A 24,239-nucleotide genomic window follows, 5' to 3' on the forward strand; every position below is an offset into this window, starting at 1 on the left:
TTATCAATGTTAGTACTAAGTTCAAGAACTCCTAGAGAAAGGAGGTGGCAAGATAAACGACACGTCAAGTGGGCACAGAAAACTAAACAAAACTTGAAAATGCAGATAAAGCCTGGGTTTACTTACCTTGTTGGTATAACAACAGTTATTGGAACTCTGAAGAGAGGGCCTGCATTAGGCATTGCTATATCATATCCACACACCTAACAAAATAAAATACAATGACTCAAAATCTTTGGTTGAAATGAAATTATAGAAGATAAAATTAAACTCAGAACTAGTTGCAGATTATTTTGAATTTTTGTTATCACTGAGAAAGATCCTCATTTGACCACTGTCACCCTAGAAACAGTAAAACAGCATCACTTACCAAGAAAAAAAAAAATAAAAAATTGTTTTCATACTTACACTCATTTCAGTCTTTCCCCAGAAGTTTTCAAGCTTTCAACCCACATTTGATAGTCCCTACATCAAAAGTTCAACCTAGTTCCAAACTGGAGTTTGTCCCAAACACCCTTATTTTACTTCAGCTATTTTGTTGTCGCATTAAAAATATTTTAATGCTTGTCTTCTGTCCTGGGTTTACCAGGAGCCATTTTGTCCTTCTTAGTAACTGGTGCAAGCTCTGTGTTTTGACTTCCAGCCTGGGCAGAGAGCTGATAACACCAATTGTTTTTAATTGTTGCTAAGTAATGTTTATTCTGGCCAAGGACTTTGTGAGTCTCATGCTCTGCCAGGGACAAGGGGAGGCCGGTAGGAAGCAGAGACAGGACACCTGACCCAAACTAGCCAAAGAGGTATTCCATACCACAGCACAGCATGCCCAGGGAGGTAACTGGGAGTTACCCGGAAGGGCACACTCTCTCCTTGGGGGCGTCAAACTCGTTCGGCGGTGGTATTGTATTCTCTTGTTATTTTCTCTTATCAATATTATCATTGGTGGTAGCAGCAGTGATTTGTGTTATACCTTAGTTACTGGGCTGTTCTTATCTCAACTCGTGGGAGTTACATTCTCTTTGACTCTCCTCCCCATCCCTCCAGGAGCAGGGAGGGTCAGGGGGGGTGGGGGGGGGATGGGGTGAGTAGACGAGCTGTGTGGATTGGTTCAAACCACGACATCTCTCATGATTATGTTTGAGAAAATACACTTTGATTTACCATGCCTTTCATGGCCAAGCTTTAAATACTATCTCTGAAAATCTGTTCCATTGTCATTTGGCTAAAATGTTCTCAGTGATACCCTAAGAAACTTACAACTTTAAGCATCTTAAATAAGTCACTTTTAAAAAGCAAGCTGATGATATCTTCATTATGAACAACTACAAAGCAATGGAAACATTTCAACCTTAATATAAGGTTTGGGATGAGGATGGAAGAGGTTGAAAAATAGCTTTTGTTGGTGAGTTTCTTTTGCAGGAGTGAAATAGGATGTTTGGGAGCAAAAATGAGAAATTTCATGGCTTTTGTATTAAATTTTTCTAAATTTGAATGTAGATGCTTGAAGTCAGTGAAATGCTTTTGCTGTACACAACCATTACCATGCATTACTCTCCTTCACCTTCCAAACTGGGATGGGGTAGAGATAAGGAAACAAGATAATATGTTCCATCACTGTATCCAAGCAACTCCTTTAGGTAAAGCAAAATCTTGGGTCCGTATAAGACTGCACGGCAACACCACAAAAGCTAGGCCAGTCCTTAAGCCACCACAGAAAGAAAGTATTTAAGATCTCAAGCACATAAACCCACTGATCTCTATCTTCAGTAACAATATAGGACTGAGCCAGATAGTCAAAGGTGAAAATATACCCAGAGGAAAAAGATCTTAAATGAATATTTACTTGGTTTATATTTTCTATATGCTTTTATTTTTTAAAACCAGATTCTCAAAGTCTCATTGGCATGTGCTATACACAGCACTCTATAGCATAACTAGTGCTGAGCCCTGGATTGAGCCTGTATAGTGGAATAGAGTGTGGCATTATTTTCTGGTTTGTACAGCACACAGCTTTTATTTCCTTAAAAATTACTTCTATGAAAAGTTGACAGGACCACATGAAAAGGAAAGGGCACATAATCTTGCTTAGAACACCAGTACTTCAATACCTCTGTATAATGCAGTCCTTCTCTCAGGCCACGTGGATCCACACGAATATTTATGTGTCGACACTGGTTCATAAGCTCTAAATGACTAGGACACTGAACCCATGATGTATTTGAAGTTAAAGCTAAATGAAGCTGAAGAGATATTCTTTCAGTGTTTTCTGTCGAGACACAAAATTTAAAAGACAGTTTACTAACACAAATGCATGCTCACTTTCTACTATAACATAGTATTTGCCATTGAATTGTTCTCTATTATTTCTCTTGAGAAAAACAGAAGAGCAGCAGTGTACAATAAAATAAAGGATGTACCACCTTTGAAATCCCACTGTGCACCTCCCCCCACCCCAAAACAGTAAAACCTGACAGAAGTCAAAGGTAGGCTAGTAAGCCATGCTTCAGTTACCCCCAACATAGTCTGGAAGCAGGTATACACTCATGTGTAGACAAAAAGTCTCACCTAATACAGAGACATACAATAAAAAGCAATTGAACTGACTCAAAAGGTTATGCTAATTAGCAAATTACACTGTAGAGCAACCTAAGCAAGAAGTAAAGTCTGTTTAAAATTACTATGATAATCTAGTCTGACTCTACAAAATAGTCAATTTAGCTGATTTTGCAAATGAGCTTTCAAGTCAAAAAAGCTATGAAGCCTTGTGTTGGATGGTTTAGTGAGAGGTGTCCCTGTCCATGGCAGGGGGGTTGGAACTAGATAATCTTGAGGTCCTTTCCAACCCTAACTATTCTATGATTCTATGGGTTAAAGCACAGCTTCCAGAAAGACATTCAAGCCTAGCTGTAATGTTTCAGTGATTAAAAACCAGCTTTCTCCTGCTCTAAAGGTTAATGACACTTTAAGGTTAACGATTCCCCACCCTCCACCCCCCCCATTTCCTAGTCCTAATTAACCTTAATTAGGTTAATTTTAAAACATTTTATTACATCTTTGTTAAGTAAAGAGCACTCTATTATCAGATCTAATTCCCTCACTGGTAAATGAGAAGCAATAAAAGCTCAGAGAACTTTGTCAGACTGAGCAGATCAGCCTCCCTTAAGCTCTTGCTACAGTTTCTCTTAACAGTCTTGTTGAAAACACCAAAAAGAAGTAACAATTGGAAAGGTACTAGGGAAACACCACACTACAAGCCAGTCATCCATTACAAATGTCTATGTTTTCAGATTGATTGCTTCCAGCAGAAGGACATACTGAACAATTACTTTATTTCTCCATGTCATTGAGTAAAATTAAGAACACCAACTGCAATGTAATCTAAGTTGCTCTGAGTCAGTAACCTGTCCTGATTCATACCCTTTCTTCCCCCAAATAAACTCGCCCCTTTGTCACATGCCAACCTTCTTGGCATCACTGGTTTTAAGAAAGGAATTAATCTCACAGTAACAAGGTCTCACATGCACCAGTTTCTGAAGACAATGTAATTCAGTCTCTCAGTGAGCTTAATTTGCATTTAATAAAGCAGGTCAAAAAGGTTTATGGATAAAACATGTCAAACCTTACATTTGCACAATTTAGTTTTACCCTGTTAGTAAGTTCTTCAGAACAAAGAGACATCCCTCTTTCCAGCGAGAAGCAGCATGAAACAGCAAAACATGGAGGTGCTGCAGCTATAACTCTGAGGTTAGATCGGAAACTTGTTTAGCTGCATGCCATCATGTACTACGAAATTTGGAGTTGCACTTACTGCTTTTACAGTACAGATTGCCATCAATCCTCATTATCACAGCTTTTTGTTTAAACATCATGCTACACATAGGTAATTTTCTGAGTTCCAATTTGTATTTAATAAAGTAAAGCAGGGTACTTTCTTCCCCACCCCACAAGCAAAAGCTCTTTCCTACCCGTATTCTCAGGAAAGACAGGTTCTATGCCAACACCATGATCAGAAGGTGCAGCTGTCTGGGCAGGATCTCTGAGGTAGATTCCACGGTTGCTGCCAACAGTAACTGTAAAGCCTATGTTACTTGTGAATGATGAATTCTGAATGAGGTAGTCATAGGCTTTATCAACCTGTTAGAAAGAACACATTCTAAATTAACAAACTTCAGCTTAATCATAATTTATGACATTTGCAGCAATCAAAGCAACAAACAGTAAAGTAACTGACACGCTACCTGAGTGACTGATTGTGCCTTACATGATACTTAGTATAGAAAATGAGGCAACATTTTCAGTCTGCAACAGCCACACAGAGCTCAAAGGCATGAAAATTTAAAAACCAAAATGCCACAAAATGAATCCCCTTAGCTATAAATCCATCAAAAGATGTGTAACAAAGTTTTCAGAGATGACTTCGAAGACAAAGAGGTCTTCAAAGGCCCACACCTACCATACTATTTTAGATGCCTTTCTCATATGTGGAACAACACTTAAGCATTTAAACCTTATATACAAGAAGTTGAGCAGTTCAAAAGAGAGAAGCAATATAGGATGCCCATGTAATCTTTATATATTGATATAAGATAATCATGTCAGGAAATCCAACCCCGGATTTCAGTAAATGAGCTGTCAGAATAAACTCAGATGACAAGCCCACCTTTTTGTTTTAAAAAAGACACCTTTCTATCTCACTTTCTATTCTTCTGGGTCCAAAAGCTTACATTCTCTTCTACTTCACAGTGAGATACCCTTGCCAGTGGAGATAAGGGCACTCTCCTTTGAGATAAGTATACAGCCTCAGTTTCCCAGATCAGTTTTAACCATGTTTTAACACATGCTTTAATCACAGACAAATTGTAAGATATGACTGGTGCATTTAATTTTTCTGTGGCCTTCTGTATCAAACTCGGTGTAACAGATGTGTTTAGCAGCTATTACCTACTAGGTTTTAGCATCTCCAGAACGTGAGTTTAGGGCTAAGCATTTCATATCTAGCATCTTTAAGCATGAGAGAAAAATCTCAGCACCTCTATTTGACCAGCAGCTCTTTAAGAACCTAAGCTTATGCACAGGTAGACTGTCTTTCACTATGCAGGAGACAGGGAATGACTATCATCATACAAAGTATCGCATCACAAATTTCCAAGCTACTTGTACACAAGATACAGCAAACACCCAGAGTTTTCAGTGCAGTTCTGTCGCAAAGTCAAACAACTGCAGTTGTACTGCTTGGTGAACCAGTGTGGGTATCTTCATTTTCACTGCCCAGAATTTACAGTTGCAGCTTTTGTCTGCACCGAATGTGTTCGGCTCTCTCTGACAATAGCATAAGAACATTTTTAGAAATCAGGACAGAATTTAGGCATCCAAATCCACATGTAGGCGATAAAAATCCACATCCCACTTTTATGCCCACGTACCCTTTTTATCAGTCTAATAATGTGTCTAGTTAACACATTTATTCTACAGCAACTTCATGCTGAAACTGAAAGAACAATCTCATTCCTCCTCCCCTCCCACTACATTCCCTTCTTCTCCCTCCATCAGATCTGAAAATCAAGCAGCATGGAAGCAAATGTGCGCTCATCTAGAAAGCTGCTTTTATTTTTTTTTTTTTGAGTCAGGTTTCCACTGGTAGTTATTTATATTATGTTGGGGTTTTTGTTATTAAGTACCTGAATAATACCATGTCCTTGTGCAAATACTTCTATGTTTTCAGCTTTCACTGCGGTATTTTCTAAAGCTCTTCTGACAGAATGAACAGTGTAATGAATATCATTAGCTTTGAGTCCTGAAATTAGAAATAAGGGTATTATTGGATACGACAAAATATTAGAAAGTTACAGTTTTTTTGGTTTGGTTTTGTTTTTGTTTTTTTTTGTTTTTTTTTTTTTAAGAAGAAAAAAGAAGAATCTAATCTCTTTTAGACTATGCATCTATATTTAATATTGTAACATATTACCTGACAATACTAATGCAATGCCTCCACATGCATTGGGAGAAGACATGGATGTACCATTCATGAGTTGCGTTCCTCGCAGAGTCCAGTTCGGAACAGAAGCAATAGCACCTCCTGGGGCACTGATGCTTACTCCCAGGGCTCCATCAGTGCTAGTGGTAAAACAGAAGGGTTGAAAACAAATTTCTTTTCTGCACACTTTACCTAAAAGCTTTTTGTGCACTTAATATTTTAGCTTTAGGGAATGTCCACAAGCATATTATTTCACTAAATCCATTAACCCATTAAACCCAAGAAAAAGCATGCCATTAAGTAGCAATCTAAAAATGTCACATTAATCATCAGCTATGCCTATCTTACAGTGAAACTCTTCTAAATTTACACTCCTTCAATACTCTTCTCACCACGCTTCAGTTTAGTCAGCAGAGTAACTTCTGGGATTTGAATTGGAAAATGCACACAAACAGACCTATCAAACACTTAAAAAAATAAATCAGTATTTAATATAGCCTATTTAACAGTTACTGCCTTAACAGAAAAATAGTAAAAGGGAGGAGATGACTAGAAAAGATAAAAAAAATGCAGATCTCTAATTTTGCATGTTGCCACTTCAACTACCAGATCAAATTCTGAATACAGAGCCTGAGACAAGGAGAGCAAGGGAAGAAGACAAAAATAAAAAGGAATGTCAGGTGGATCAGGATCCGCTGGGCCTAAGACATCTTTCTTTCTTGCCCAAATATATTTAAGACCAGAGTGAGTACCTGTGACACAGATGAAAGCAGCTTTCAATGGTCTGAGCCAGATATACTCAGTTTTCTTTGCTCTGGATAGACAAAAACTGCACCACTTGAATAAGAACAAGCATTGTGCCTGAGCTATTAAGTTATCTGGAGAGGTAAGGTATTTTGGGGTATTTATGTCCCACACTAATACCTTCATCCATCTAAAATCTGCCTTAAATCAGAGTACCCTCAGGATGATACTGCAATGTGACCTTTGGACATATTTTATGACAGCCCTATGTAAATGACAGGCTCTGTATCACGACACTTCTGGTCAAGCAGTGCACAGTGCATCTGCCTGAAAGCCTTTCCTGCTTACTCGGACAGACTCATCCCTTAGCCCAAGCCTGCTCTAGGAAAGGTTTAGGAACTCTGGGTGTTACACCCTGCACAAGGCGAATCCTTCTTTAGCCAGACTTGGGCCTTTTAGCTGACATATGCTCATTCTGACTATTCTACAACGCAAAGTGACAAAGCACACAAAACATAGTTTTTGTGTATGTATACTGATATTAATTACAAATCTTTCTCCCTTTTTCAGCTGAAGGCAGAGACCACATTTCTCTTTTCCCTACATGGAACATGACAATTCTACATAAGGTTCTTGAAACAATATACTTGCCTGTAAATATACAAACACCATGACAGCTAACTTTGAAGATTGCTATGTAACCAGCAAATAAACCAATGACAAACCTCATGTTTTTTTATTTTTTTCTTTCACCCACTACTACTGTAGGCTGACTGCAAATATAGTATATTGTAATTTTGCCCCATGCAAGAACAATTCTTTTTTGCCTTTTTTGGCTACCATATTACTACCAAATGTTTCTGAGACATGAAATAAAAGCGGAAGTTTTCATAGCCCCATAATTTTCTTCCACAGGTCTTTAAGAAAATGTTCTCTAATGTGAAGCATAAAAGCAAATTTTTCTGCCTGCTCGCACCTCTACTGGACCCAAGGAAAATCCTTAAGTTGTGCCATCACAGCAATGTCACTGAAGCCAGAAATAATGCCATTGCAGTAATAGTTTTTCTTTTAATCTCCAACACTAAGCAAACAGTTAACTTCACCACACTAACTTAATGAAATAAATGCTATGTAAAAAATCCTCTGGAAAAAAAAAAAAAAAATCAGAAAAAGATCAAATTTCCAAACAACTTTTATGATCTGTGAGTATGTCTGTGGTCAAATACACTTTCCTGACACATTTTCTCCTGTGCTGAGGCAGCGCAGTGCTCTTCACCCTTCCCCAGGAGTTCTGGCCCATGTACAAAGGCCTTCCAAGAACAGCAGACTACTACCTATGCTCTTCCCATGGGAAAGAAATACCCTTATGCTGTTATTAATGATCACTTTTTGGATTTTGAATTACATAATCTGAACCCCAAACCAATGAATTTGTTCTTTCAGTATAACATACCTAGGTCCTCTGGATGACCAAGTATATTGATTTGCTGGCAGTTTTTCTCTTAAAGAGTATTCAGCAACCATCATGTCAGGTGAAACGTAGGCACCAACACCTGCAAAAAAGTTCAAGTATTTTAAATGTGCAATGAATTTTTATTAACAGAAAAAAAAAATTTCTGTGGTTTAAATTCATTATAAGAATTTTTCGCTTGGCATGTAATAATGGAAACATGCATTTTCCATATCACTCCACCCAGATATTTTTACAAAGCAGGTATAAAGCAGCATGCTATGGACTAAAAATGTTCTATAATATTGAAATATTATGTAAACTTCAAAGTTTCATTTTTATTCAGCTGGAATAGAACGTATTCGCCTTCTAAATTTCTTTCACAACAAACTACTTCTACATGTCTCTGCTCTCTCCCACACGCCTTTGGCTGTGTTTACGCTGTTACAAAGTACACCAAACACAGCTCAAAGCAATTCGTGTGAGTTGGTTCATGTTCACATGGCTCATAGCTACACCACCTAGAGCAGATGGCCACATCCACACAGCTCAAACACAGCAATGAGGCACTCATCACTTACTTTCCTATGTACCAGTTCAAAGTGCCCAGAGCATGTAAATGACTGTCAAAGTCTGCTAAAGTTGTATTTTTAAAACACAATGTCATTGCACCTGTGCCACACACCTACAGTGTACACTCCATTTTCTCTGTGGCACAAGCACTATGAGGATAGTAGAAAATTACCGTACCAAGCTCACAAACAAATTTGGCAAGATCTGCATCCACGCTGCCTGTGTGAACTAAGCCAACTTGTCAACTTGATTTTGCTTTACCCTCAAAAGACAAACAAAAAATCCCCAGCCTATCTGGTTCACTCCAGATGGTAGAAAAAGAGCATGCAGAGTGAATGATCAATCAGTCCCTGGGGTGATACAAGTACACTGAACTGACAGAGTACATGTGCTGTAAGAGCAAAGACAATGCAAACCTGAAAAGATCTTGTAAGTTCCAGTTCCAGCCCCTGTTTCATTAGTGAATTGCAGATTAACTTCAGAAAGTAATCAGCGTTCTACTAGCTGTCCTGAAATACTGACTCTCCAACTTTCAAATCTACATGCTAGTCTTCTTGCATGAGAATTTTGAGATTTCACAATCAGCTTATGTAACTTAGTAATGCAGCATCAGATTTATATAAAAATAAAGACTAGGGAAGTTACCCGTAAATGCTAGACATTTTGCCAAGTTTTATATCTCAATCTTTCACTGAAATATCAAAACCCATACACTTAGGCATTCAGAAAAACAAATTCTTTTGGCAGTAATAGACCTGCACAGAAGTGGTACTACAGCTCAAAGAATTCTTCCTCTAGAAGGACTTGCCTAGGTCATCACATGGGATCATTTTACATCCAAGTTAAATGCTTTGTTTCACTACAAATAGAAATTAGAGTATCTGATGAAGACAAAAGATCTAAAATTGTGATTCTCACAACTCAAAATGCCTTACAAGGCCTTCCAGAACATTACTTAGAATCCAACTTGCTTGTATTTTTACCAGTCAGATTTACCAGCAGGTAAGGGTCCGAGTGGTGTTCTCAGATGGTTACAATTACACAGAAGCTGAATACTGCCAACACTTCCCCCCCCACCCCCAAAGAAAATGGTTTACCTATTACACTAGATGTAGTTCCACCAGGACATCCTACTGTAGAAAGGCAAGGGCCATTATTTCCTGCACTTGAAACATAGATTACGTTGTGTTTCCACACCGCTTCATTAATAACTTCACAAATTCTCCTGATGTATAAGATAAAAAAAAAAAATTAATCAAAAATATTTTCTTCCCACAGGGCAAAACTCCCATTTCCTGTAGAATCAATGTGACCAGTCATAGAACAAGGAATATTATGCAGCCTGCTCCCCACACCTGGCAGAGGCAGTTCCAATACAGAAGCTGACCACAAAAAATATTTTCTAGTTTTAAAAAAAAGTAAGTTATGTAGCAAAATTAGGTCTTCAAACCCCGCCCCCCAATTATGTGGTGTTCCAACTACAAAAAATCTTTATTATTCTGAAAAATTTTTTATACTATAGGCAGTTAAAAATATAAACTGCAACGGTTTAATGTATATGAATTGTCTAAGCCTGACAGTTCATTTACACAAAGCTCAACAAATGCATGTAATTCATACTAGAATACTTTATATTAACCACAGTGGTACTCACCCAGAATTTGGCCAATGTGTTGCCTCTCCATAGCTATAGTTGACGAGATCACATTTGTATTTTATTGCTTCTATCATCTGATAAAGTAAAAATAAAAGCCAAAATACATTCTAATTGTAGAATAAGTCAAATAAGTAATGGCAAAGAACATCTGCTTAAATTGATCTGCTACAGATCTAAGAAAATGGGATTAATTTCTTTTGATTCTAGAAAATAATTTACTTCAATCAGTTATTTAAGTGCTATTTGCCCAGTGAATAAACAGAATAAAAAAAAAAAAAACCAGTCCCTGAACAGCCTTACTTTTGTCATGTTCCAGGCTATAAATTAACAGTACCCTAAGAGAAAACTGCAGACTTCATTAGTATTTGCTTTAAATACCTATACTCAATAACATAAAATTCTCTTTCCTTGTGCAGTTTGGTTAAATTCCCAAAAGTTGTAAAAACATTATAGTACACCTTTGTGTTGCTATAGCAAGATATACTATGGGCCACAAGTACAGTTTTCTGTTCCTCTTCTTGTGTGATTTTTATCCCCCATCAATTCATTATATGGAAAAGGTCTTGGGCCTTTTTTCATTAAAAAGGAATTATATCTTTCCTCACTTTTCAAAAAGTGAGTAAAAAGAAAAACCAAAAACCCAACCAAACAAAAAACCCGACAAAAACCAAATCATCCATATTAGCAGATACTAGTCACTGCACTAGATTTAAGTATTCTATAGTTACCTATATAATTATAAAAAAACATGCTCACAACACAGAATAAGGAACTAGAAATATGCATACAAGTAACTTCACCCATGTCAAGCTAGCCAGACACACTGCAACTCTGTTAGCCTGTAAAAATCTCTAAATGCTCTGTACAACAGAAGACTTGTTTTACACTAAAACATATACTTGTTTTATACTAAAACATTAGTATTAAGATATATTTTAAAATACATTCTGGTATACTTTGCAGGGTTTTTTGGTTGGCTTATTTTTGTTTGTTCTGGATTTTCTTTGAGGGGAAGGCTTGTTGGTATTTGCTTGCTTACTTCTTTTTGCTGGAAATATTCTAGAACTATAAAAGCACTCCCTATGAGCAAGTGGAGAACAAAATTGTCGAATATTGTGGAACACTAAGTCACACAGCTGAAATTAATTGTTTAGTCAGTGAAATACCCACAGCTCTTATTAGACCAGTGCCAGTTTCCATTGTACTTAGTCTTGTATCACCAATCTTGATTGCAAGAATCTGAGCTCCAGGAGCCACACCATTTCGTTCCGGCTCTTCTGGAAAGTATCCAGCTGCAATACTAGCCACATGTGTTCCATGTGCTCCTGAGGAAACAAAAAGTTGTATCACTGTATCTTTAGGGAACTTCATTTACACAGATTTAATACACTAATTAATTTTCATTTATTGAGCTTTAAGTATATAAATCCAGTTACAAGCCAGTCACAAGTGGTGTTCCCCAGGACTCAAGACTGGAGCCAGTTCTGTTTAATGCCTTTATCAATGAGCTGGATGAGGGCATCCAGTGCACCCTCAATAATTTTGCAGGTAACATGAAGTTGGGCAGTAGTGTTGATCTGCTTGAGGGTAGAAAGGCTCTACAGAGGGTTTGAACAGGCTCGATCACTGGGCTGAGGCCAGCTGTATGAAGTTCAACAAGGCAAACTGCCAGGTGCTGCACTTGGGTCACAACATCCCCATGCAAGGCTATAGGCTTGGGGAAGAGTGCCTGGAAAGCTGCCCAGTGGAAAAGGACATGAGTGGTGGTCAACAGCTGCTGAATATGAGCTGGCAGCATGCCCAAGTGGCCAAGAAGTTCAACAGCATCCCAGCCTGTATCAGAGACAGTGTGGCCAGGACTGGGGAAGAGATCATGACCCTGCTGAGGCTGCACCTTGAATCGTGTGTTCAGTACTGGGCCTTTCACTGCAAGAAAAACATTGAGGTGCTGGAGTGGCTCAGAAAAGGGCAACAAAGCTGGTGTAGGGTCTGGGGAAGAAGTCTTCTGAGGAACAGCTGAGGGAACTAGGGTTGTTTAGTCTGGAGAAGACAAGGCTCAGGGGGGACCTTATCACCCTCTACAACTACCCTCTACAAGGACGCTGTAGCGAAGTGGGGGTTGGTCTCTTCTCACAAGTAACAAACAATAGGACAAGAGGTACTGGCCTCAAGTTAAGCCAGAGCAGCTTTAGGAAGAAAATTTTGTTCCCTAAAACATTTATCATGCATTGGAACAGGCTGCACAGGGAAGTAGCTGAGTCACCATCCCTGGAGGTATTAAAAATATGGTGTAGACATGCTGCTTAGGGACACCATAATGTTAACGGTTGGACTCAATCTTACAGGTCTTTTCCAACCTAAATTGTTCTACAATTCTGTAGAATGAGCCCAGGATTTAAATTACTTATTAAACAAATGTTCTGTTATTCTAAGGAAAAAAAACAAAACAACCCAGCGAACAGCAGCAATCTGGAAAGTAAAACAGCTTTCTGAAGGGAGAAAGGAGGCAAGAGGCAGAGAAAAAGGATGTACTAACTTAATTCTCCTAACAGAAGTTGCTTTAAAGGCTCAACACTTCCTCCTCTAAGTTAAGAAAATTATACTTGAGATGACTCAGACAGTGGGGATTAAGTAAAAACAAAACTAAACAAAACAAACACCCTAACAAAATAAAAAACCAAACAAGAAAAAAAACCCAAAACAAAAAAAAAACCCAAAGAAACAAAAAACAAAGCCACAAAACAAGAACTGCACAAAAGTTTTTGTTGAGATAAAAAGGAATCTCTCAAAAAATTATCATCAATTTAGAAACCAGAACTGCTTCTGTAGTTCTACTGACATAGGATTGTTTAATGATAAATTAAGAGCATTTTTCAAACCAAATACATCCACATCACTGTAACCACTTAGGATGCTTCCAAAACATAACAAGATTAGGTAAAGAACACACACATTCAGAGTGGCTAAAGCCTCAGCTATAGTGACACCGGCCATCACAAAAAAGTTTGGATAAACCAAAATAAAGGTCAGTACACCTTTTGTTCACAGCTATGTCTTATTTAAGATTCTTAAATTATACAAGCACAAAGCACAGAAACTAAAAATCAGTCATCACCTATATTTAAGAAGCAAAACAAAAAAAGGTACATTGAAAGAAGGTTCTCTCTGTTTTAGGCATTAAGATGCAAGAACACCTTATAGAGCACTTAAGCTGTACATACTGTATATATGTAGGCATTTAAACATATATAGTTAACTATTTCAGACAAAAATGCAAGCAAGTTTGGTAATGAGCTGTCATTATAGCTATAGTTCAGAAAATCTGAATATTGATCTTGACTGCCGCAGCAATGAATGCTGTATTAAGGTAGCTGCCTTGAGCCATCCCAAGTATCAAAATCAAGACCCAAAAACTATGCTGCTCAGCAGCAAAATTTTCTTATTATTTTCATTTACCTCCACTTGTCACAATAGAAAGAAGGTTTCCATCATCATATATATTCACAGAATAATTCAACATTTCAGATGTTCCAAAAGATCCATACTCCTGAGCCTCTTTGTAGGTTCTCAGCACTGTACAGCTTGTCAAGTCACCACTCTCACTTGTATCTATGCAGGCTCTGTTGACCAAACAAAATGGTTATTTTCCAGCTGCTGTAAGCTTTTGGTAATCTTGCCCCGCCTCCCTCCCCCCTCCCCCCAGCAAAGACTACCACCACAAAGACTTCAAGAAGTCTGGTTCTGTGTTTACAGTACCTTAATTCTTTAAGTCAATACTTTTAAACTGGGTTGTTCGCACTTAAGATTCAGAATCTGCAAAGATCTCTAAATAAACTTACTTTCAGATGCTACTGAATTAAAATAAATCCTTCTTAGAAAAGCAAGCATATGGAAATTCAAGCAAATTCTTCAAGGAAGAAATCTTACTAATACTAGCTGTTCAGGGCTGGTACACAAACATTTGAAGTCTTCCCCACTGTTTTGTATGATGCACATTATAAGTCAAGAAAAGTGCCGTGTTACATCTTGAAGTTTATGTAAAGACTTCTGTTCTGGGGGGTTGTTTTTTATTGTTGCTGCTGTTTTGCAGTTTGGTTGTTGTTGGCTTTTTTCCCCCCTCTCACCAATGGATACTCAAAGCAATTTTACTCTGCCTCACAGGAAAATCCCACAGGCTTACCCTTTGCACCATGCTGTCTTTAATAAGACTTCATTTTACCCCATCTTCATTTGAGATTCAAACTTTGTCATGAAATTCAAATGATGCAGTAGGATTATCTTAAAGCAAATAATATTTAAGAACTCTATAAAGACAGTAGATTTGAAAGTTAACACAGCTGTCCTGGGTTTACCAGGAGCCGTTTTGCTCCTTCTTAGTAACTGGTGCAAGCTCTGTGTTTTGACTTCCAGCCTGGGCAGAGAGCTGATAACACCAATTGTTTTTAATTGTTGCTAAGTAATGTTTAATCTGGCCAAGGACTTTGTGAGTCTCATGCTCTGCTGGGGACGAGGGGAGGCAGGGAGGAAGCAGAGACAGGACACCTGACCCAAGCTAGCCAAAGAGGTATTCCATACCACAGCACATCATGCCCAGGGAGGTAACTGGGAGTTACCTGGAAGGGCACACTCTCTCTCTGGGGGGAGTCGAACTCATTCGGCGGTGGTATCGTATTCTCTTGTTATTTTCTCTTATCAATATTATCATTGGTGGTAGCAGTAGTGATTTGTGTTATACCTTAGTTACTGGGCTGTTCTTATCTCAACCCGTGGGAGTTACATTCTCTTGATTCTCCTCCCCATCCCTCCGGGAGCAGGGAGGGTCAGGGGAGGGGGTGAGTGGACGAGCTGTGTGGATCGGTTTAAACCACGACAACAGCCTTTAATGCAAGCTGGATTTTTACGTGTAGATGATGACAAGTTACACAAGTTTAGGCATTTACCTCCAGGTCTCACCATCATTCCATACCAGACAGTCATATACTGGGCCAGGATCACTGTATTTTTTCTCGAAAGAATTCAACAGTTCCACCTGATTTTGCAGTTCTTCCTTTATCAGCTTATTTACCTAGTAAGGCAACAAGAATACAATTAGACTATTTCTAAAGTTGTTACAAGATAGGTAATCTTACACTTCTTTCTGATGTTATACATTTGTTAAGTCACTTCACCAAGAATGCACAAGGAGTCACAAACATCTAGAAGTTTAATCGTCTTCCAACAGTGCACTGTTTATTTTTGGCCCGTTTTGCATAACTATTTCCAATTTCTGTAATTATAAAGTTTAAAGCCCTTATCTATTTATTTATTTACACGTCATCAAATGTTACAGAAGTGACCTGAGGTATTCCTGGTACTTCACTGAAATAGTACCTAGCTTACAAAATAAAGGATATGTTTAGAAGATTCCAACTTTGAACACACCAAGGATGACAGCCTTAAAAAAACCCAGCATATTAAATTAAAAATAAAACTTACTAAAAAAAAACCCGCTACAAAGTATCTGAAGTAACACCCTTTTTGTATTTGACAAGTTTAGAAAGTTAACAGCGCTAAGCAAATGAAACAACCATCCATATACAGACTTTTTTTAATTAATCAGAAGATAACCTAGCAAGCAATCTGCCAAAAGAACCACGACTATCTTTCCTTCACTCATCTAACAAAGTATTTTAATCCTCTCAACCAGTAACAAATTGTTGCAAACAAGTTTATAAATCTACTTATCCAAACCTGGGAGGGAGAGCTATGAGCCGTATCGAATTCTTCTTGTTTTCTACAGGCCTCTGCTAGAGCCAGTCTGTGAATGGGATCCCACAGCTTTTCCTTGCGTTCTTTCTGTAGAATAAAACCAGGTTCCTCAATATATGGACAAATACCTATGTCCAAGTATGTATACTACAAAAGTAATATAAAAATTCTACTTTGAGACACAATAGCTAGAAAAGTTCAGTACTATACTATAAATGAACATCAACCACCACACAGACAAAAGAAACTGCTATCAGTAATTTCTAGAAGACATGGATCATGTCAAAACTAAGCAACAATAAGTGAGAGAATAGCTTTCAAGTGATGGCTAGCAGCCTACACGTGTTAGTAAATCACATACCATAGTTTCCTAGAAAAATAGGAGTCAGAAGAGTGAAGTATGACTATACACTACACTAGATGCAAAATGTAATTCCTTACCTGAATCCTCTCCTTAAGAGCTTTAGGATAGATATCATAGCCATTTTTTATGCCAATGTGATATTTGCCTGAAGGATTTACCCAGGTTGCCGGAATCTGCAGAAAAGTACATTCAGAAATCCGTTAACCAATTTCATTAAAAAGAAAAAAAAACCCCGAAAAATCAACACTGTAAGAGAGCTTAGAGGAGAGACTTACAAATATCACCAATTTAATTCCCTGCCTCTATGACAGTAACTCGTGCACTAAGTTTCAACAACATGACATGGCATTTTCAATCCAGTTCAAAAGGAATCACTATTAATTCATGTGACACTGCCATTGAACAACTAAGTAACCACTGCCCTGATGATCTACTTTGAAAACATAAAGCCTCAGCAGTGACTTTACTGGGTAGAGGTCTGGGAAAATAACAGCGCTATAAATGAAAAGCAGCACCATAGCATGAAGGGGTGTTATGGTTTGAAGTCATGACAAACATCTGAATATCTACTTTCATATCTCACTGCAGCTTAGACTCTCAGTATATCAGATCCACTACTCCTAGTTGAAAAAAAAAAAAAGCAAAAAAAGCGCAACAGATTCACCCTTACAATCGTATTCTGTGCAAAATTCAGAAGAAAGCTGATATCATGGGAAGATCCAAAGAGTCGATGCCCTCATATCACCTCATCAACTAAATTATGCCAGTAGCATCAGTAGTTCTAAGCTCAGACCCCTGCTAGATCTCATCATATTCTTTTCAAAACCCTACAGGGTTTCTGTTCTATTTATAGTGAGAATGCAGTGAGCCTACAACCAAGTCCTCACAGGTTTTTCTGTCTCTAGAACTATCTCCCCACAAGTTGAATGCCTGCCTGCCAAGAGAAAGCAGTGAATGAATTCCCTGCTTTGCTCTGCTTGCAAGTGCAGATTTTGCTTAACCTGTTATAAACTTTCTTTACCCCAACAAGTGAGTTTTCTCATTCTTACCTTCCAAGTCTCTTCCCCTCATCCTGCTAGGGGGAATGTGAGTGCATGACTGTGTGGGGCTTAGTTGCCAGCTGGCGTTAAACCATGACATCTGCTTAAAAGAAACTAAGTTCTGCAGAAACTAAAATAAGTACTAAATCTGTAGTTAAACAAAAAAGGAAAAGATGCCCAGTAGTGTCTCTGCAGCTATGAATACTCACCTTTAAAGTTCTTCCAGACAGACCAACAATTTCTCCATCTTTAGGTTCCACAATGGTACATGTAGTTACATCACCACTGCCTGTTGTATCAATTATATCAATTATCTTGGGTTTCCCATCAGTTGTAATCTGAAAATATGAATACAGAAAACTGAAAACGTAGTTGATTACCCTTCAGCACAAAATTCATTAATTTTTTCATGATTCATAGAATCATAGAATAGTTAGGGTTGGAAAGGACCTCAAGATCATCTAGTTCCAACCCCCCTGCCATGGGCAGGGACACCTCACACTAAACCATCTCACCCAAGGCTTCGATTGTTAATAAAAATATCAACCAACTTTCTTAAGCACCCAACATTAAATGGAAAGACATAAAACCAACCTGAAATTACTTAAATTTTCAATGATCTAAAAGCAATGTGCCCATCTTTCTAGTTTATACAAATTTACTAACTAATTTCTAAAAAGGATTTCGAAGACAAACAAGTAAAAACGTTGTATCAATAAAGCACAGGAGCCCCAATTTAAAACCAAACTGAAATTTGCAAAAACTACTAAATGTGTTCAAATAAGTTGCTGTGCTGCTTCCGTCCCACCATTCTGGCCAAATTTTACCGTCATGAACACACAACTCTAACAAAATGAAAGGTGCTTAATTGCAAGCACTCACACGCTTGAGTCTCTTAACTGAACTTAAACTGAAAAGGAACACAAATTATCATAATCTTATTTTTTCTTTGTCAAGGATTCTACTTGTTTTAATCAGCCTGAAGTCTTAGGAACTATTGCTATATACCCTAATACTGTATAAGAAGTATTTCTACCAGGGTGAGAAGAAAGGGAGCTGACTAGCTAAGAAGAGTTAACGACCATAACTTTAAAGCCTCTTCAAATTAAACAAAAACTAGCCCTGATGGACTTTACAGTAGTTGCAGGCAACTAAACATCACAAAAGAAACCACTAACCTATCCAAAGTTCCTTTCATCTAGAGTAACCTTCTACACAGTTACCAAGACTATGATTAAGATTTTTTTATGTTATTTTACATTTACACAAATATTCAATACTGTCTTCTTGTAATAACATGCTTCATCTAGTAGATATTGTATGAGTTCATTCGGGAAATAAACTATACTCCATATACAGCAGTATTTTCTTGAAAGGCAGTATGAATTCAGATGGCTGAAGCACCTCTCCTATGAAGACAGGGAGGCAGAGTTGGGCTTCTTCAGCCTGGAGAGAAGGCTCTCAGGAGACCTTAAGAGTAGCTTCCAGTGCCTATAAGGGGGTCAACATGTAATCTGGAAAGGGACTTCCTTCAGGGCATGCAGGGATGGGACATGGAATAATGGCTTTAAACTGAAAAAGAGTAGATTTACGTTAGCTATGAGGAAGAAATTCTCCACTGTGAGGGTGGTGAGGCACTGGAAGAGGTTGGCCAGGGAGGTGTAGATGCCACATCCCTGGAAACATTCAAGGTCAGGTTGGACAGGACTCTGAGCAACCTGATCGAGTTGAGGATTTCCCTGATCGTTGCAGGGGGGCTGGACTATATGACCTTTAAAGGTCCCTTCTGACCCAAACCGTTCTATGAAGCTATGAATTGGTCATATACATCTATTTTTTTATGCTTCCATGTTAAAGATAAAAAAAAAAAATAAAATAAAAAAAATCTTCTCAACACCTTCTATACAATAACTACACTGAAAGTGAAAAAAGCTTCTTGTTCAGAAAAGCAGCAATATTTGCTCTTCTCTACCATTTAAATATTTGGTATTGTTGCCTTTATTCTCTATCAATAATTTTGATACTAGACATAACATACATGGCATGTAGTTTTGCTCAAATCATGCTCTGGAATTGTGAATTCAGCTGCTGAAGTTAACAACATGACCAAGCTGTTTCATAAAAATCACTCCATTGCTGTCAAAAAGACAACAAGGTTCAAGCTTTTATCACACTTCAACAAATAAGTATTTCCAAGGTGTCAAATTCTTATGATTAAGGAGAAAACCTTAACAAACAAACAAAAGCACAACAAACAAAGAAAAAACCCTCCACAACAGACACCCAACAAACCCCAAACAAAACAGAAAACCACTCACCTGCAAACAACCCCCTCAAAAAACCCCAAACTCAACAAAACAACATACAGAAAAGTAACAGGCAACCCCTCTCCCATATAAAAGCAGGTTTCAACAGGCCAGAAAAAAATGACCAAGCCCCAGAAATCCTAAACTCATAACAACCATAAGAAGGACATTTATTTCATTTCCCAGAAGGTAACAAACACTGCTTAAGAAGAGATTTGCTAAGGAAAAATTTCCATTACAGAAACCAGCACTGTTATTCAGTTTACAGAAATTCATGTTCAAGTTTGAAAATTGTTAACCTGGTAAAACATCAACTGAACAACAGCTGCACAGTAGTGAAAATTTACTTGGGAAACACAGTGCATAGGCACTCAAACCATATGGTTTTCTAGTGTTTGTAATTAATATCTCCAAATGCCAGTCTCTACTCACAGAAAAGTCAAGAGCTGCTCCAATAATAAAGCAACTGCAAAGACAACCCTGAGATTATCAGAATTGGATATTTTTCAATATGCGTCTAAAGAAAGTGAATTATTCAGCTATCAAAGCACAAGAAAACAAGAATGAAAATGTAATCCAAGGTGACTTGCTGGAAGGAGACAAGTTATACAGCAACAGGTGGCCAGAACACAGATTTATGCCACAGCGAGCTTGGGTAGTTTTTAAAGTTGTTTCCTGGCCAGCAAGACAATGAACAATTCTTATACTACACGGCACTTCACCTCCTAGCTGAACAGCAGGTCCAAAGGTGCATGTAAGTTTGTACAGTTAGAACTGACAAACTGGAGTCTTGCAGTCAGACTCAAAGGCCTGGTTTTCAGGTGCAAAGGTCCCGTTTTCAGGTGCAAGGGTCCAAGACTCAATTCCTAATGGCAGTGAACCACACAGGTTCACTGTCATTTAGTGCAAGTAACCAGTGTGGCTGCTTCTGCTGTCATGGACCAGTTTGACATACTGCCCGCCGGTATTAATTGTACAGTGAAACTCAGTTCAACTGGGTTTTTGGGGATTTTTTTGGTTGGTTGTTTTTTTTCCCCCAAAGATTCTTCCAAGGATTATAATTCTGAGGAAAAACTAAAAATAAAAAAAATAAAAAAAGGTGAACTTGATCAACCCCCTCATGTGAACAGAAGAAAACTGGAAAAAATGAATTTATTACAAAAACAAGGTATGTTTAGTACCTTTTGTGTTAAACCACAAAAATATTTGGAGTGTATTTAGAACCCTCAGTTCTACCTTTAATATCATGATTTGCCTACAGCCACTTGAAAAAATACCCGAAATAGTCTACAAGTTTATGACTTGTTTATGCTTTTAAGTTTGAAGTTTGAAAAACATACTCTCATGTTAGCTCTGACACTGTAAAGCAAATAAATCAGTAAATTTTAGTAAACACACTAAAAAACCCCCTCCAAATCTATATGCGTTATCCTGGCAGCTGATCAGAAGCGGAGGAACACCAGTATCTGTGACAATCCCAAATTAAAAGGCAAAGCCAGATGCATCTGAGCATGTTTTTTGCCAGAGGATACAGTGTTACTGATTCCAACTGACAGCTATTGCAGCAACAGGAGATGAACAAGTTCTTCAGCACTTGGGTCACAGGACAGCTGATCATCATCACAAATAAAAAGGGAAATTATTTGAAAATTAACTCAGTGCTGAGAAGTCAAGCCAACTCAAGCTGCTACTACTAAAACATCATCCCATAAAAGTATGAGCTAGTTTTAGATAATAATAATTATAACAACAACAACTCCAACAGGAACTTGACAGAATAATCAAAATTGCAAGAAGCAGATGAACAGTCCTATCTATTGTGAAACGTAAGTAGAGACAACAGCAACAGGTAAAGGGCAGGGTGGGGCTGAACAAAGACTACATACACAACCACATCACGTCCATTAAATGTACCTTATCTGCCCACCTAAAATTTTACCATTTGCTGTGCCTTAATGAGGAATTACAAGCCATGACACAACAGATAACAACAGGAAATAGATTCTACCAAAGAGATGAAGAAGGGAAAAAACTAGCATGAAAAAAGCAGACCAACTGAACTTCATAGTTGGCATCAACAGGTGGAGTGTGAAGCAAGGCAAGATGAGATGAAAAGCGTTCCCCCAGAGTGCACTGGCTAAAAATGATTCAGAAAGAACACAAAAGTAAGTAGAAGTTAAATAATAAAATGTTTTGTGTGGCAAAGCCAGCCAACCAACAGAGAAATAAACCAGATGCAAGAAGGTTGTTAAGCCCAGTAACTACTCATTCTATAGCAGCATGGAAAGAACACACAGCTTCTTCAAATGTTTTTCCAACATCCTTGCAAACTCACTCTCACCCATCACAAAATTAATTACATACACACACTCACAAAGTTCTCCACAGACTTTTTACTTCACCACCTGTAACATTATCCTCCACATAAAGCAGGCTGAATAAAATTGGTATCATCAACACCGAGATCATGATGGTTCATAAGTATCCCTCATGAGCCTTGGGTTGCCTATCTCAGAACAAAGCTTCCATCTGCTGTCCATAAACTCATGCCCCCCCCACCTTTTTTTTAGTTGACCACTCCTCACTTATAACCTTTAGAGACTTAGGATTTTTTTTGCTTTCGTATGTGAAACTTCAGAACTAAGCACACCCCATTTATATTCACATTTTCCTAATTGTCTTTCACTACTTTCTGGTGTGCCCAATTACTATTCCACTTACCCTCAACATTTTGCCAAAATCACTAGCTTCACTGCAGCTTAAATCAACTGAAGTTACAGCTACCCAGCCCCTCCTTTCACCCTACCCGTCCTCGTCACTCATCCTTTCTCTCAGCTGAAATCCATAAGGAGTCATTTCAGAACACTGAACTAAAGATCTGCCAGGGTTAGGTCCCTGAAGTAGGTCACTTAGGACTAAAATCTATGCTTGTGCCAAAGAAAGAGCAATACAAACAACACAGGCCCTGCTTAATTAAAAAAAAAAAAAGAAAAAAAGGATTCCATACCCAAGCAAGTTCCCTGTAACTCTCTCTGAATCACTTCTCAGGGCTTCCTTTGCAACATCTCAGAGAAAATATGCCAACAAGAAGCAGGAAGGAGTAGCGAAACAAAAGGCCACATACAAACTTACATGGTAGAGTTAAAAGAAATAAGGAAGTGCTGAGGAGTGCAAAAATTAAAATCACATATACAGAAATTTACAAAACTGAGATTGAGATAATTACGGCAATCACTGAACGATCTGAGGTACGATCAAACAAAGCTGGCAGAACCAAATCTGACACAGACTGTTGTTGCAAAACGACGCACAAAAAACACACTGAGAAAGAGAGGCATGCAAATTTTGCCAGAAATACACTTTTCATGTAAAAGATCTAAGCCGCTGTTCGTAGCCTCAAGCTACCTTCTGTTGAAGTTTGCTAAAGCTTAACAAAACCCACAGACTATTCTTTCACAACGAGTGCTACGTGCAAGAAGACAATGAAAGAGATTTACGTACCCTAAAAGCTCTGTGAAGGGCTTAAAAGGAGGATCCTTGCACAAACACCCGAAGCGACCCGCGCGGAGCCCCATCGGCAGGAATCCCCGCCTTCCCGTAGCAAGAGCCCACGCTCACGCAAAGTGTGTGCTTAGCGGGAACTGTGAGCAAGCAAACAAACACCCAAACTGCAAGTCCCCAGACAACCCTTCAAGGGCCTGTCCCGCTACCGACGGCCGCTCAGCGGCTGCGGCCGCACCCGGACGAGCGCCCCGGCCCCCAGGTAGCGCAGCCCGGCAGGGCCCGGGTGCTCCCACCGCCCCTTGAGGGCCGCCCACCTCCGTAACCCAGGGCCGCCGCCCGGGGCTGCTCCTCGCTACCGCCCGTTACCTGCATGCCCGGCGCCCCCGGGTCCACGCCGGTGTCCAGCACCGCCAGCAGCACCCCCCGCCCGTCGAAGTCGGGGAAGCGGGCAAGAAAGGCGGCAGCACCGGTCTCCTTCTTAGGCAGGAGACCGTGGAAAGGGAACGGCTCCTCCGCAGCGGCCGCCATAACGGGGTGACGGGGAGCCGTGCGAGAACGGAGCGCACCCGGTGCTGGGAGCTGCGGCTGGAGGGGGGGTGACGGCGGGGGGCGGGCGGCCAGAAGGACGGGCGAGGCCATGGGCGGCGCACGCGCCGTAGCGCCCCACCAATCGGCGGGGAGGTGCACCCTCTCGCGGCCCGCAGCGAGAGAGCGCCAGGGCTAAATGGACCAATCGGGCCGCGCTGCGGGCCGGCGTTCGCGCCGGAGCTGGAGGGGCCCGCGGCGGAAGACAGCCAATCAGAAAAGCGGCGTGCTCCACGCGCCGGAACTCCGGGCAGGGCTGCCGGGCTCGAGGGGCGGCAACGGGGAGGGGCGGGCGGT

General features: G+C 39.3%; 1 protein-coding gene and 1 long non-coding RNA gene across 3 annotated transcripts in view; one reads left to right on the plus strand and one right to left on the minus strand.

Annotated features, from left to right (window-relative positions):
* Nucleotides 1–24,011, minus strand: part of TPP2 (tripeptidyl peptidase 2) — a 54,715-nt gene extending 30,704 nt beyond the window's left edge. For both annotated transcript variants that reach the window (XM_065677962.1, XM_065677961.1), the window contains exons 1-15: nucleotides 23,724–24,011; nucleotides 17,757–17,885; nucleotides 16,585–16,680; nucleotides 16,126–16,230; nucleotides 15,336–15,460; nucleotides 13,852–14,015; nucleotides 11,566–11,720; nucleotides 10,393–10,469; nucleotides 9,836–9,963; nucleotides 8,169–8,268; nucleotides 5,963–6,111; nucleotides 5,676–5,791; nucleotides 3,963–4,131; nucleotides 2,106–2,263; nucleotides 127–203 (exon numbers count right to left, since the gene is read on the minus strand). In XM_065677962.1, the coding sequence (XP_065534034.1) occupies nucleotides 127–203; nucleotides 2,106–2,263; nucleotides 3,963–4,131; nucleotides 5,676–5,791; nucleotides 5,963–6,111; nucleotides 8,169–8,268; nucleotides 9,836–9,963; nucleotides 10,393–10,469; nucleotides 11,566–11,720; nucleotides 13,852–14,015; nucleotides 15,336–15,460; nucleotides 16,126–16,230; nucleotides 16,585–16,680; nucleotides 17,757–17,885; nucleotides 23,724–23,996 (2,021 nt within the window). In that variant the 5' untranslated portion in view covers nucleotides 23,997–24,011. The remainder of the gene's footprint in view (nucleotides 1–126; nucleotides 204–2,105; nucleotides 2,264–3,962; nucleotides 4,132–5,675; nucleotides 5,792–5,962; nucleotides 6,112–8,168; nucleotides 8,269–9,835; nucleotides 9,964–10,392; nucleotides 10,470–11,565; nucleotides 11,721–13,851; nucleotides 14,016–15,335; nucleotides 15,461–16,125; nucleotides 16,231–16,584; nucleotides 16,681–17,756; nucleotides 17,886–23,723) is intronic.
* LOC136013701 (uncharacterized) lies at nucleotides 804–7,444 on the plus strand. Its single transcript, XR_010612325.1, has 2 exons — nucleotides 804–895; nucleotides 7,286–7,444. It is a non-coding gene; the product is annotated as an uncharacterized LOC136013701 (long non-coding RNA).
* Nucleotides 24,012–24,239: the final 228 nt, after the last annotated feature.

Source organism: Lathamus discolor, chromosome 4 (assembly GCF_037157495.1).
Source record: "Lathamus discolor isolate bLatDis1 chromosome 4, bLatDis1.hap1, whole genome shotgun sequence".
NCBI lineage: Eukaryota > Metazoa > Chordata > Aves > Psittaciformes > Psittacidae > Lathamus > Lathamus discolor.